This window comes from Octodon degus, unplaced genomic scaffold (assembly GCF_000260255.1).
Source record: "Octodon degus isolate 3935 unplaced genomic scaffold, OctDeg1.0 scaffold00126, whole genome shotgun sequence".
Lineage (NCBI taxonomy): Eukaryota > Metazoa > Chordata > Mammalia > Rodentia > Octodontidae > Octodon > Octodon degus.
Window position 1 is genome coordinate 6,684,266 of NW_004524702.1, and position 13,620 is coordinate 6,697,885.

General features: G+C 43.5%; 1 protein-coding gene and 1 non-coding gene across 5 annotated transcripts in view; one reads left to right on the plus strand and one right to left on the minus strand.

Moving 5' to 3' along the window:
• Parl (presenilin associated rhomboid like) overlaps nt 1-13,620 on the minus strand; it is a 39,161-nt gene that overhangs the window by 20,626 nt on the left and 4,915 nt on the right. For all 4 annotated transcript variants that reach the window (XR_002817989.1, XM_004640703.2, XM_023700726.1 and 1 more), the window contains exons 2-4: nt 10,443-10,638; nt 9,842-9,982; nt 6,959-7,007 (exon numbers count right to left, since the gene is read on the minus strand). Coding sequence is in view for 3 of the 4 variants with exons in the window: in XM_004640703.2 (XP_004640760.1) it covers nt 6,959-7,007; nt 9,842-9,982; nt 10,443-10,638 (386 nt within the window). In the remaining variant the exon portion in view is untranslated. The remainder of the gene's footprint in view (nt 1-6,958; nt 7,008-9,841; nt 9,983-10,442; nt 10,639-13,620) is intronic.
• LOC111812508 lies at nt 3,346-3,451 on the plus strand. Its single transcript, XR_002818000.1, has one exon. It is a non-coding gene; the product is annotated as a U6 spliceosomal RNA (small nuclear RNA).

A 13,620-nucleotide genomic window follows, 5' to 3' on the forward strand; every position in this document is an offset into this window, starting at 1 on the left:
TTTGGTCAGAACTGGGGATTGAACTCAGGCTCTTGCGCTTGCCAGGGAAATGCTTATTCCACTGAGCCATCTCCCCGGCGCCTTTTTCTTTTTGATAAAAGTCTTGTTCAGCAGCCCAAGCTGCCCTCACACTTGTGGTCTTCCTGTCTCAGCTTCCCAAGCAGTTAGGTATGTGCCACTGTGCCTGCCTCACTATGCCTGATACTAGACTAGTGCTCAGGGAAGAGACCACTCAGTGGGAAATCAAATTCTTTTCAACAAGTGGTGGGATCAAGTGGACATTCATAGCAAAAGAACGAGTGTGGACCTCCACCCCATGCCCAACACACAAATCGATGTATGAATTCCGATGAATCCAAGCCTGAGCATAAGAGTGAAAATTATAAAGCTCTTAGATTAGAAGACATGATTTAGGTTCAGGTACAAATCACTGTTCCTCTGAACCTGGAGCCCATGCCCATGGGACTCAAGCAACGCCTGAGCAGGAGCACGTCCAGCCCGCGAGCCTCACATCACTGCTAAACGAAAGCAGCAGGCAGAGCAGGCACCTGCTGTGTGATTCCTACCCAGAGCAGACAAGTTCACAAAGAAAGACCAGTGCTGCCAAGGGACAAGGGGAGACGGAATGGGGAGTGACATCGATGAAAATGCTCTGGGGCCAGGAACATGGCTCAGCGGCACAGTGCCTGTCCAGCAAGTACAAGGTCCTGAGTTCCATTCCCAGTATCAAACAACAAAAAGTTTTGCGATAGATGTACAACTTTGTAAATAAGATAAAAACTAGTAAAGTGTACACCTTCAAATCGTAGAATAAAGAAATGAATTACCAGACTAGTCTAGTATCAATTTTTGTCTTGAGACAGCTCAGGCTGGCCTTGAACTTACTTTGTAGCCTAGGCTGGTCTTAAACTTGTAACAATCCTCCTGCCTCAGCCTGAGTACTGGGACTACAGGCATGTGCCACTATGCCCAGTTACAACTCAATTTTTATTTATTTATTTAGTACAGGGTCTCACTACACAGCTCGGAATCATAGTGATCTTCCTGTTTCAGCCTCCTTAACACTGGGATTTTAGGCATGCACCACCACATTCAGTTTCAGGCCAGCATGGCATGTAGTACCGGGGATCGAACCTGGGCTCTTCTGCTTGCCAGCAAGGCACTTAGACCCCGAAGCTATCTCTCCAGCCCTACAACTCAATTTTAAAAAAACTAAAGCCGATGTGGGAAGCATTCCTTGTTTCAGTGATCTCCAACTTCTTTAAACTGATAAAAAATTGCATAGCCTTTTTTCCCTAAAAAACAGCAACAAAAAAAAAAAAAAATTGCTGTTCCAGATGATGCCCAACAACACGCACAGGTCCCGTATGGGGGCTGAGCCAAGTTACTCTCCACACTCCTCGCTCTGAAGTGACTGCTAAGTGATCAGACCTGGCCTGTCCAGAAAGCCACACACTGGCTGAGGGCTGAGCTCACGTCCCCACCTCAGGTTCCTCAGAAGCAGGCAGGGGCAGGAGTGAACCTGTAGGCCACTCTGTGTAGCTGCTTCTTAGCCCAGGCAGCACCCATAAAACTAGTTACAAAGTGGGCCAACAGCTACGCAGAACCAGAGGAAACCAGACTGCTCACCTTCCATCTTTCACTGGATGGAGAAAAGCTCCAAGCTAATAGGGGGAAACAGAAATTAATGTGCGAAGGAATTGAAATAAGACACAAGGCCCTTTAATATTGCCACCCTCCAAAGCCAAAACCACTGTCCCTTCAGGGAAGGATACATGACCTCCTCTGTAAGCCACTTTTCACAGTAATCTGACCCATGTACAACTTACAGTATCAGAAGATGAGGCTCTCTAACCTCTTGGAGGAAATCTTGGAAATTAAACATTACTGGAAGACACTTACATTGGAATACTTAATATACAAAACCTTAAATGTACATAACTGAATACTATGATTCAGCAATTCTATTCTTCAGTAATTTAGCCTAAAAACATATACTCAAGTATGCAAAAGTCTATATAGTGATAGTCACTGCAGTGTTACTTAAAGCAAAAGAAGCAAAAGTCTAAATAACCTACATATTCATACAGAGAATATTTGTTGAATAATATTCATTCATGTGGAAAACTGTAATACCATTAAAAGGAAAAAGGCTAAGGTATAATTTCCATTTCATTCGGGTGCTGGTTCTATGAATGTGCTCATTTTTTACAAATTAGCTGACTTGTATACCTGATGTGCATTCCCTCTGTGTAATACACTTCATTAAAATACTAAAAAATGCAGGGCTGGTCAGATAGCTCGGCAGACTAAATAAAGCGCCTGCTTAGGCAGAGCACAGTGGCTAGGGTTCGATCCCCTGACTGCCGTGCCAGCCCCGCCTCCAGGGCGCACTGAGACAGTGACTGAGACTGGGTGTGGTGGCGCATGCACGCCTGTAATCCCAGGGCTTGGGAGACTGAAAACAGGAGAATCATGAGTCCCATCTATGTAGTGAGACGCTGCACACCCTGCAGACCCTGTACTAAAATACAGAAAAACAAAAATAAAAAATGCAACAGACCTGTAAGTACTGACATGGAATGTTCTTTTAAAATATTAAGTGAACAAGGAAAATTAAGGTACAGAAAATATATATCGCATGCTGCAATTCATTTAATTTTTTATTTTTTTGCAGAACCAGGGATTGAACTCAGACCTTTGAGCTTACTAGGGAAGTACTTATTCTACTGAACCATCTCCCCGGCCCCCTGCAATTCGTTTTAGACTTCAGAAGGGACAGATAAAAATGCCTGCCTATTCATAGGCGCTTTGGGACAATACACAAGCAAGCAAAGCAGCAGATAATGGGAAAGAAAACTGGGGCTGGAAATGGAGTGAGGGAGATTTCTAGCACTCTGTACCCTTTCCTACTATTTTCCCATTACCACGCACATTAGTGACTTCTCCAGGGCAAAGTCTAACCTAGGAAGTCATAAAGGGCTCCCTTTCTCCTGCTGGGTACCTGCCTGCCAGCTTGGAACAATCTGGACTGTGAACCAACACCTAGGCCCTGGGGACAGGGAGGGGCACTCTGGTACGTGGTGGTCTGCTACAGCACAGCATTGTGTGAGCAACGAAGTGCAAGTGATTCACATCTCCACACCTTTCTGTGTGACCTCAGCCTGTCATTTAACCTCCAGTTTCTCCTCCTCAACAGTGAGGGTGTCACTCACGCAGAACACCTGGCCTGAAACTGAGGCGGCACTCGAGCATCGCTTCTGCTCCTCTTCCTGAAATCATCTCTCTGAAGACTAGCGAGCCCAGAGTTCCAGAAAAGTGTCTGATTAAGACAGGTGGACCCGAGTGCTTGCTTCAGCAGCACATACACTTAAAATTGGAATGGTACAGAGAAGATCAGCATAGCCCAAGCAAGGATGACATGGAAATTCGTGAAGTGCTTTTTTTTTTTTTTTTTTTGCAGTACCAGAGATCGAACTTGGGACCTTGCAAGTGGGCAAGCGCTTATGCCGCTGAGCTATCTCCCCAGCCAAAATTTTTTTAATGCCCATATCTTGTGCTCTGAATAACTACTTTGAAGATAATATATAGTGTGTTAACTACTGTAATTCTATTATTTTGTTTTGAAATTTTTTCTGTTCCATAAGAGGTGAACATGAGCCAGGCGTGGTGGCACATGTCTGCAACCCCAGCATCTGGGACACTGAGCAGGAAGACCTACAAGTCCACAGCCAGCCTGGACTACAGAGCCAGATGCTGTCTCAAAAAAAAAAAAAAAGGTGCCTATGATCCAGCAGGTCAAGGGAAATACTCCCTTCCCAGCAACCCCAGGAAAGACTTTTAGCCTTTCATTACCCTACTAATGCACCTCCCTGGCAAGCGCAAGGGGCTCAGTTCAATCCCCAGTTCCACAAAAAAAAAAAAAAAAAGAAATAGCAATGAGACAGTTTCAAAACAGGTAAGACAGTTACAATAATTAATACATTACATATTGTCTTCGTAGTAGTTATTCAGAATAATACTAATTTCAAATAGCAGAGTGTTTAGGGTTTTGAAACTCTCTAGGTCAGAACTTGGGAAGTTTGTATTTATTTATTTATTCAAAATTTTATTGATAAACAGATAGCAATGGGACAGTTTCAAATCAAATCGGAAGTACAGATTTAACAAATAACATACTGCATATATTCTTCTTAGTGGTTAATTGCTGTACAAGATGCAGACTTGAGATCCTATTTACAAACACCATTAGAACAAATCATGAAGTTTGTTTTTAAAAAGGTGTGTGGGAGGGAAAGGAATAAAAAAGAAGGAAAAAGGGACTCAGGCATCGATAATCCCAGGGAAGAAAGTGGGACCTAGTACGTGTGTCACTCCCCAGTAAGCAGCTCTGCCACACTGACAGGATCAGCACAAGGCAGGCAGCTGGGAAAGCGAGCAGGGCAGACTGGACCCCTGGGGCCTTTGGAAGGAGCCCAGCTCTTCCGAGACTCTGTCTGGTCAATGAGTGTCAGCCATGACTAACCAACACTGTGCAGCTAGAACCACTCCTGCCAGAGAAGGCCTTGGTGACAATGACCAGCTCAAAAGCATTTCCTCACTGTTAGCTCTCACGGGCAATGTGATAATATAGCCATAACATCACATGACGATAATTAAAATACTGTACACTCAAGTTGCTAGTTAGATCCCAATTTATTGTTTTTTTTTTTTTAAAACCCAATGGATAAAATTCTGATTTATAATAATATCCAAATAATTTCTTTGAATGAACTGTTTTTAAAAAAATGTATTTAGTGCAGGGCCTACAGGGTCTCGCTACACAGATCGGAATTGTAGTGATTCTGTTTTCAGCCTCCCAAGCGCTGGGATTACAGGCGCACGCCACCATACCCAGTCTCAGTTGCCATCTCAGTGCACCCCAGGGCAGGACCAGCACAGCACAACAGCAAATGAACCGCGGTCCATACATGAAATGAACCATTTACTGGCAGGAAAAAAGGTTTTAAACTCTGTGCCCAATCACCCTCACATTAAATGGCAGAAAACATTTGCAACCCTCATGAATACAAGATAATTACTGAGTTACCCTAAGGAAATGCTATTAGTTTTGGTTACTTTCAGGTAAGCGCTTATTCTACTGAGTCATCTCCCCAGCTTGGTTACTTTCAGAAAGCAAACAAGACACACTGTCTCAGTGGAAACAGATGTGCTTTTACAGAGCTTTTGAAATAATTACATTGCCACACTGACTCATTAATTCTATAGTGGCAGGTATGAGAACATGGTTTGAAAAAAATTCAATCTGTTGACTTACAACCTCACTTAATAGTCACTCAACAGAATTTAACTGAGTGCTCCTTCTGTATGCAAGGAATATGCTAGACGCTAAAGAAGATGGGGTCTCAGCTCTGTCCTCAGGATGGTTTTATTTATTTTGTGTGTGTGTGTGTGGCCAGCTCAGCCCACCAGGGGGCGGGCTGGCTGGCATGCGGTGCTGGGGATTGAACCTCGGTCCTTTTGCTTTGCCAAGCTTGCTCTAAGTAGGTGCTTTAGACCACCGAGCCATGTCACCAGCCCCTGTCCTCAGGATGTTACATGTGTAAGGATAGTGTGGTGTTTGTGTTTTCTTTTTTCAGTATGGGGGATTAAACTCAGGACCTTGCACTTAGCAGGCAAGCACTTATTCTACTGAGCTATCTCCCCAGCTTTCTCAACAGTTGCACTGATCAGAAAAACAAAGCACTCTCCAAAGGAAGCTATGCTAACTATAAGTGTGAAGACCAAATCAGATTCCAAAAGATGAGAGCAATTAAGACTTGCAGAGGGTACAGCCTCAATGAAGAAAGAGCAATACCCTTCTTCTCTGCTACAGGCAATTAAAAGGACATTAATCTAATCTTGTGTGAGAAAAGTACTTATTTTCTATAAGTATATTCTATCTATAAAACTTAAAGAACTTACAAATCCACTTTCCCAAGCTTCTCAAATAGCCCTGTCCACAAAACATAGTACAAATGTTTAAAAGCCAGATCTCTTTCCATAAAAATTTACAAGGAACAAAATTAATCATGGGGTCTGGCCAGATAGCTCAGCAGTGTAAAGTGGAGTCTGACTCCTGGCACCACATGCCGCCAGCACTGCCCCCAGGGCAGGCTGAGTCAGCAGCAGCAGAAGAAAAACTAATCATGATGACATGTACCGCCTATTTAAAGAGGATCTTACAAATATTATGGTAGAACAGACAGAAAATTGGCTTTTAAAATAGGCCTTGGTTTTTAATCTCAACCTTACTACTTACTAGCAGACTAACTTTTAAAACTTTCTTTCTCTGAAAGTTTATCTATGAAAAGGGAGACAACTACCCTTTACACAACCCTGGGAAAGAATATGTATATCCGATTTGTTTTTGGGTTTTTTTGTGGTACTGGGAATCAATCTCAGGACCTTGCACTTGCTAGGCAGGCACCTAAGCTGCTGAGCTATCTCCCCAGCCCGTAAGAATATGTATAAAGTAACCTGTGTACAGAATCAAAGTTTCCTTTAGCATCCTTAATGACAAAGTGAAAATTACTCATGAGTTAGCCAGGCATAGCGGGGCACACATGTCTGTAATCCCAACACTTGGAGACTGAGCCAGGAGGACTGCGGTAATATCAGAGCCAACCTGGGCTACACAGTGAAACCCTGTTCAAAAAAAAATTTTTGCTCCTGAGTGGTTCTACAACAAGCCGACCATTTGGTCAGCATCACACTACATGAGAACTAGGAAGCAAATGTCCTGGAAGTCATGCATCCTCAGGCTATACTTTTCTTACTGTAACATGAGCCTAAAGGTACAGATACTGTCTTTATCTTCTACTGATGAGCACATGGAAGCCATTGCCTGTGACATACTGTACCTTTTGGATTGATTTCTCTTCCCTTGAATGGCTAAAACATGTAAGCTAACACAAACCTGTCACAGTCCGCTGGCCATCACTTAGGTTATTCCACCACTTGTTAATCTATAACAGAAGGAAAGCGGCGTGTCACCACATGTGAAATACTTTCAGGCTGTGAACATGAAAACCCAGAAGGAAAATGCCTGTGTATGAGAGAAATTCCTCAACCTGAAACAAAATCACTGGAGACCAATAATAACCACAATAAATATGCAGGAGACTGGAAGAGGTATAGGTGTCTTATAGAGGTTCCAAACTGGCTTGGGCACAGACCCTGCCTCATATTAGAGAGAATAAAATTCTCAGAATATTTTGTACTAATGCCTATTTTTAGATATAACAGTACTAAGGGTCATAAAGACACTGAGGACCCTAAATGTTCAGAGACACACACTGCAACTTCTCTGAAGTATGCTTAGGGCCAGGGAGATAGCTCAGTAGAATAAGCGCTTGCCTGGCAAGCACAAGGGCCTGAGTTCAATCCTCGGTTCTGCCAAAAATAAACAAACAAATGAAATATGCCTAGGACTTGTGCAACAGTACACGATGATAAGAAGAGGGGGGAATGAAAGGCCCGATGGAAAACAAAACTACGCATGCTCTGGTACCCTTGAAACTGAATGCTGATGGCTCATTTATTATTATTACTACTATTCTACTTCTGTATCTATTTGAAACTTCCCATGATCAAAGTTTTTAAATTAAAAAAAAAAAAAAAACCAAAAAAAAGCTAAACCAGGCGTGGTGAAACAGGCCTGTAATCCCAGCTGCTCAGGAGACTAAAATAGGACATGTTCAAGGCCCCTGGGAAACTCAGCAAGACATTGTCTAAATTTTAATAGCTACTGCCATAAGATATGCCTGAGTTTGATTCCCAGTACTGTCCCCGCTCAAAGAGCAGGGCCAGGGAGCCAGCTCAGTGGCATAAGCACCTAACTGGCATTCACAAGGTCCCAAGTTTGAACCCCGGTACTGCAAAAAAAAAAAAAAAAAAAAAAGTACAGAGCCGTATGTATGTAATTGTGTCTATAATTTTTTGAGCTCTCAGACCTTACTCCCATGCAGTGGTATGAATGGGGATATGAATGGGGGTCCCAGGACCTTTTGCCCCCAACCCCTTTGAGACAGAATCTCACTTTGTTGCTGAGGGTGGCCTCAAACTCCTGGGTCCAAACTGTCTTCCTGCCTCAGCGGCCCAAACAGCTGGGCTTACAGGCACACATTACCACATCTGATTAAGATTTTCATTTTCCACATTATATTTACATACTATTTCAATTATCTTAATGTACAAAGACTACATAACCTATCACATTTTTTTTTAAAGTCTGTCTTTGAAGCTGGGTGCTGTAATGATGTCTAATATTAGCTACTCAGGAGGTTAAGGCAGGAAGGATCAGTGTGGGTAACTTAAGACCCTGTTTCAAAATAAGAATAAAGTGCGTTGGGCATGGTGGTGCACACCTGTAACCCTAACACTTGGGATGCTGAGGCAGAAGGGTCACTTCTGAGTTCAAGGCCAGCATGGACTACAGAGCAAGACCCTGTCTCAATCAATCAATCAAATCAAATCAAATAACGGAACCCCTTGTACTGAAGAAAAAAAAAAAAAGAAAGAAAATAAATTACGTATATTTCTTCTGCCTTAGAACTATTTGGGTCCATTTGGGCAATAAAACTTCATGTATAGAGATATAGTAGAAACTTGTAGCTTTCAGAGAGACCTAGGATTATGGAATAGGTTGGTTTTACTATCTTCTAAGAAGTATTATAGTGAATAAAAATCCACCCAGTACTGTTTTCGTATGTAAATATTACCTGCTCCCGTAGCATAAGCCTCTCCACAACAAGGCCCGGCCGGGCTCCTCGACCCGCTTATGGCAAAACCAGGGCAAGGAACCCGCCCTACATCTAGGAGCTCACACTGTCACGAGTGAGAACAGAGCCCGGGCTTCCTCCTCAGGCTCCTGCCCACCAGGACTGGACTGTTCTAGGAAGCGAAGCGTAGAGAGAACATCAACCTCGCTCTAAACTGGCTTAGCAAGAGGTGTCTGAGGGCAGGGCATGGTGGCACATGTCTGTAATCCTAGCACTTATGAGGCTGAGGCAGGAGGGTCGCTGTAATTTCAAGGACAGACTTGTCTCTACAGTGAGCTCAAGGCCAGCCTGGACCACACATTGAGAACCTGTTGCAAAAAACAACCACCACCTAAAAAAAAAAAAAAAAAAAAAGCCATAAAAGGTGGCTGAATGCCAAGTGGAGCTAGAAACACATTAACCTATGGTCTGAGTGTTCAATAAGTATTAGCAAGTGAAATACTTGTATGCTTTATCTAAAAGGAAACTTTTTTTAACAAAAATTTAGGTAAGAGGGACAAGGGCTGCAGTTGCATCCGAGGTGCAAGATCTGCGAGCTCTGTGTCTGCCCTTGCAGCCGCAGCCACCTGAACACCAGCAGAAATGCTCGCTCGTGAAGATCCAGCACAAGTGTGGCGGTAACACCGCCCCCGAGCAGCTCTCAGAAATCCCTGGTCCCCAAAGCTGTGTTTTTTCAAAACAACGCGTGGGGATTGTGGTGCAGTCTAAACTAGTAAGGGGATGTAGAGAACACAGTCTTTGAAGCGTAGAAGGGCCAAACAGCTGGGCTTTCCTTGTTAGCAACTGTCTGTGTGATATGGATGCATGTGGGTCACATGACAACATCCTGGGGACTGTGAAGCACGATGCTTCCAGACACTCAGCACGTGAGTAGCCACTCACCGTCACGAAGGACTCTAACAAGAGTGTGAGGAGCACTGACTTCACATCTGTGGATGGAACGTGGCCATTAACTAAAAACGCTGTATAACCAGATGTCACAAACTGCGATTCGTAAGAACAAAGATGTTGATCTTTACCTCCTTTCTGAGGTCTCCTTTTTTTTGTGGTCTTATGCTATCCAACCAGTCAGCTTTTACACCATCAAAATAACTCTGGACCCTGGATTTTAGTGATTCATATTGCCAAATAGCAGCTGATCCAAATGCACAGCCTGTGAACTACATAAAATTAAAAATATTACAAAGTTAATTCAAGAGGAAAACAGATCTATATATAGTTCCAAGGGCATTATTTTCATTACTTATAACCAACAGGAGGTACACTTGGCACAGTAAAACCTATAGGTGACAAGAACATTTTACTGTTTTTCCATTTTATTAACATCATGGCACCCTGAGGCCTGCTTCCGGAAACAAACCCCTAAATAAAATTCAAAACATCAAACTAGTAACACTTCAAACACTGTATCAAACAGAAGGCCCACACATTTCTTCTCTACTGCTCCGGTAAGCTGGCCAGAAGCTGAAAGCAATTACTGAGTTCATTCTGAAATCAGAATCCCAGAGCCCAGCACATCCTCACCCCCACCCGCTCTTGCTCTAGGAGCTCAAGCAGAACACGGAGCTTGACCACTACACTCGCCAAAAGCTTGTAACGTCCAGCGCAGCAAACTCTTACCCCAACAGTAAAAAAAAAAGGTTTCAACAGAGTTCTTATCGGATAGGGAGAAGGATCGAAGACTGTTTCTTCCACAGGAGGAATCAGAGCACTTCTCTTGTATGCTCCACCACTCAACCCTGTGTCTGATCTTCGAGGTTCAACCTTCCTGGGTGCTTTTCTGAAGCCACATTTTTGCTGAATAAAGAAGTTAAACCTGTGAAGGAAAATACCGAGTTAGAAACAGTGGCATCTTGTAAACATCAGGCTCCTTTAGCCTCCAGCTGGTCCGTGTCACCACCTTCTGTTTATTTTGCAATCACAAGAGCCAGGACTCCTAACCCAGACAGGACTCAGTCATGACATCTTACTCGAAAAGATGTGCCCACGGGGCTGGAGAGATGGCTCAGTGGTCTAAAGCACCTACTTGGAACAAGCTTGACAAAGTATAGGGACCGCGGTTCAATCCCCCAGCACCACATGCCAGCCAGCCCCGCCCCCTGGTGGGCTGAGCTGGCCACACACACACAATAAATAAATGTTAAAAATAAAAAAATAAAAAAAAGAAAAGATGTGCCCTGACTTTAGCAACTTGAGAGGGTGCTTCTTTATGTATCACTCAACAAAACAATTTGTATCACTCAACAAAGTAACTTGTATCCACCCTACAGAAAGATTCCAGTCTTGAAAACAGCTAGAGAACTCCTAAATTGTTAGTTTCAATCAGTACAGAATGGCTTTACTTTGAAGTCCAATCAATTTCCAGAGTATGCATTCAAATGTATTATCTTTTCAGATCGTATCTGGAATCTTTCATTCCAAATTCAAACAAGTACTTCCTTTACTCCGTACTGACCACTGTAAATCGATGAGTTCTTCTTACCTCATTCCAATTCACCGTTTGGGAATAGCTACCAAAGCCTGACCTCCTCCAAACGTCTGTCACCACTGCTCATGTCTCCCATTCCGAGCTTCTAAGAGACTACACAATTGACTCTTCCACTTCGATTTTAACTGAAAATTTCCTTCTATCTCTTAACTACCAAATATGCTCAACGCTCCCCTCCCCTTTTGAGGTCTTGATGTATATAGTTCAGGTTGGCCTCAAATTCATAGCAGTCCTCCTGCCTCAGCCTCCCCAGTGCTGGGATCATAGGCATGTGCCACCACACACAACCTTCAAAGCCTCTAATTCTAATTAAGAGACAGAAAGACTACTACCTCTGCATCTCATCAATTCACTTAAAAATCTGAAGCATAGAGCTGGAGAGATAGCTCAGTACAATAAGCGCTTGCCTGGCAAGCACAAGAGCCTAAGTTCAATCCCCAGTTCCAGAAAAAAAAAAAAAAAAAAATTGAAGCATGATGTCTGAAAAGAAACACAAACATACTCGGTTGAGAATCTGTACTTCAAGTAAAGTCAGACCATTAGCCTAGTTTACTTATCTTGAGAATTTCCTTAGCAACAAGTTAAAGACCTAAGGACACTAAGTGTGTTAAACAAGCTGAACTCAGAGTTAAGTTACAACTTAATGGATTGATTATATATATTATACAATGTCTGTGCATATATATAAAATTACAGCTGTGCATATGGAATTTGTTGGACAGAATTTAATACTATGCCTTGTACTTAGGGTTCCAGATGTAATCAGATGCTAATCGGACACATGGCACAATACTTGAATTCAAAACTAAGGTAAGATTTGAGGGACCAGTTCTGCTAGCGAGGGGAATGCTGGAAGCAGCACAAACCTGCAGTCGGAAGATCTTGAGCTAGCAGCAGCTTTCCCAGTTGACTCGTCGCTGCGTAACAACCAACCCTAAAACACATTGGCCTAAAACCAAACCCAACTGCTTCCAGTGATCCCACATGGGGGAAGTGCCCTTAGCTGGGCAGTCCTGCTGCACTCACCTAGGCCACTGATGTAGCCAGTCACCTACCTGACTGGCAGCAGCTAGAGAATCAAAGAGGTCAGCACTGCCACCGTGGCACGTGGCCTCCCATCATGCAGTAGTCTAGCAGGGGCAACACCGTGCCAGGGACCAGGCTCCAGGGGCAAAAGTCAAAAGGCCTTTTGACTTTTAAAAGATTCTGGACCTTCCTCAACATTACTTCCACCATAAGCTACTAAGCCAGCCAGCTGCAAATAAGAAATGGACTCCAGCGCTGAAGGAGCTAGAAATACTGCAGCCACAGTTTTTCACTGATGTAGCAGCAGTGGTAGAGGCAGTTAAGATTCTGCAAGCATGTGCCAGGCATGGGCCACCACAGCATCTGGAGCAGTAACTCTCAGTCCTGGGAGCATCAGACTTCCTGGTGTGCTCTAAAAACAAAACAAAACAAAACAAAACAAAACAAAACAAACCCACACGATGGCACCATCTCAAGTCAATTAAGACTCTTTAGGATTGGGGCCAAGGCCTCAGCATTCACGGGTCTCCCAAATGACTCTCAGGTACAGGCAACCGGGGACTGAACTCAGGGCCTTGCGCTTGCCAGGGAAGCACTTGTTCTACTGAGCCATCTCCCCGGCCCCCTAACATAAGTTTCTAAAAAGCTCCTAAATTAGGAGTTGACAAACCGCAAGCTGAGAAGCGGATGTGATCTTCCAGCTAGGAGTGGTCTTACATTTTTGAGTGTTAAAAATATATTCAGTTCTACTCCCTATCTGCCCTTTTGTAAAAGAAGTTGGCTCAACTTTTGTCCTCCGTGATCCCTTACTGTTGGCTCACGAATGATTCCCCACTTTTCTAGCAATGCTATTTAAATCAGAATAGTTAGCTCCATATTAATCCTATGGGACTGGGTAAAAAAACAACTCCAAAACAGAAGTTTTTCAGGGGGTGATTCCCATAACCCTGAATCTATCTTCATGTCACTTTCAGTAAATGTAGCTACTTTTCATTTACTACAGGTTGAAAGCTTTCTACCTTGCTCATACACAAGAGCCTGGAATCTATCTGCTGGATCTGGCCCACAGTATCAGACAGTACAATGAGGGCTAAGGGACCACTGCCCCCAGCCTGAGTAATGTCCCAGGCCAACTTTGTTAATCACACTGTCAGTCATGCTCTGAAAGGCCCAAAGGGGGCATCCTAGGCCTGGCGCACATTTGTAATCCTTAAGCCCATCTCACACCGTGTCCTTTCCCTTTCCTTCCAGTTTTCCTTTTGGACAGCGTGAGGCTGCTTGCTA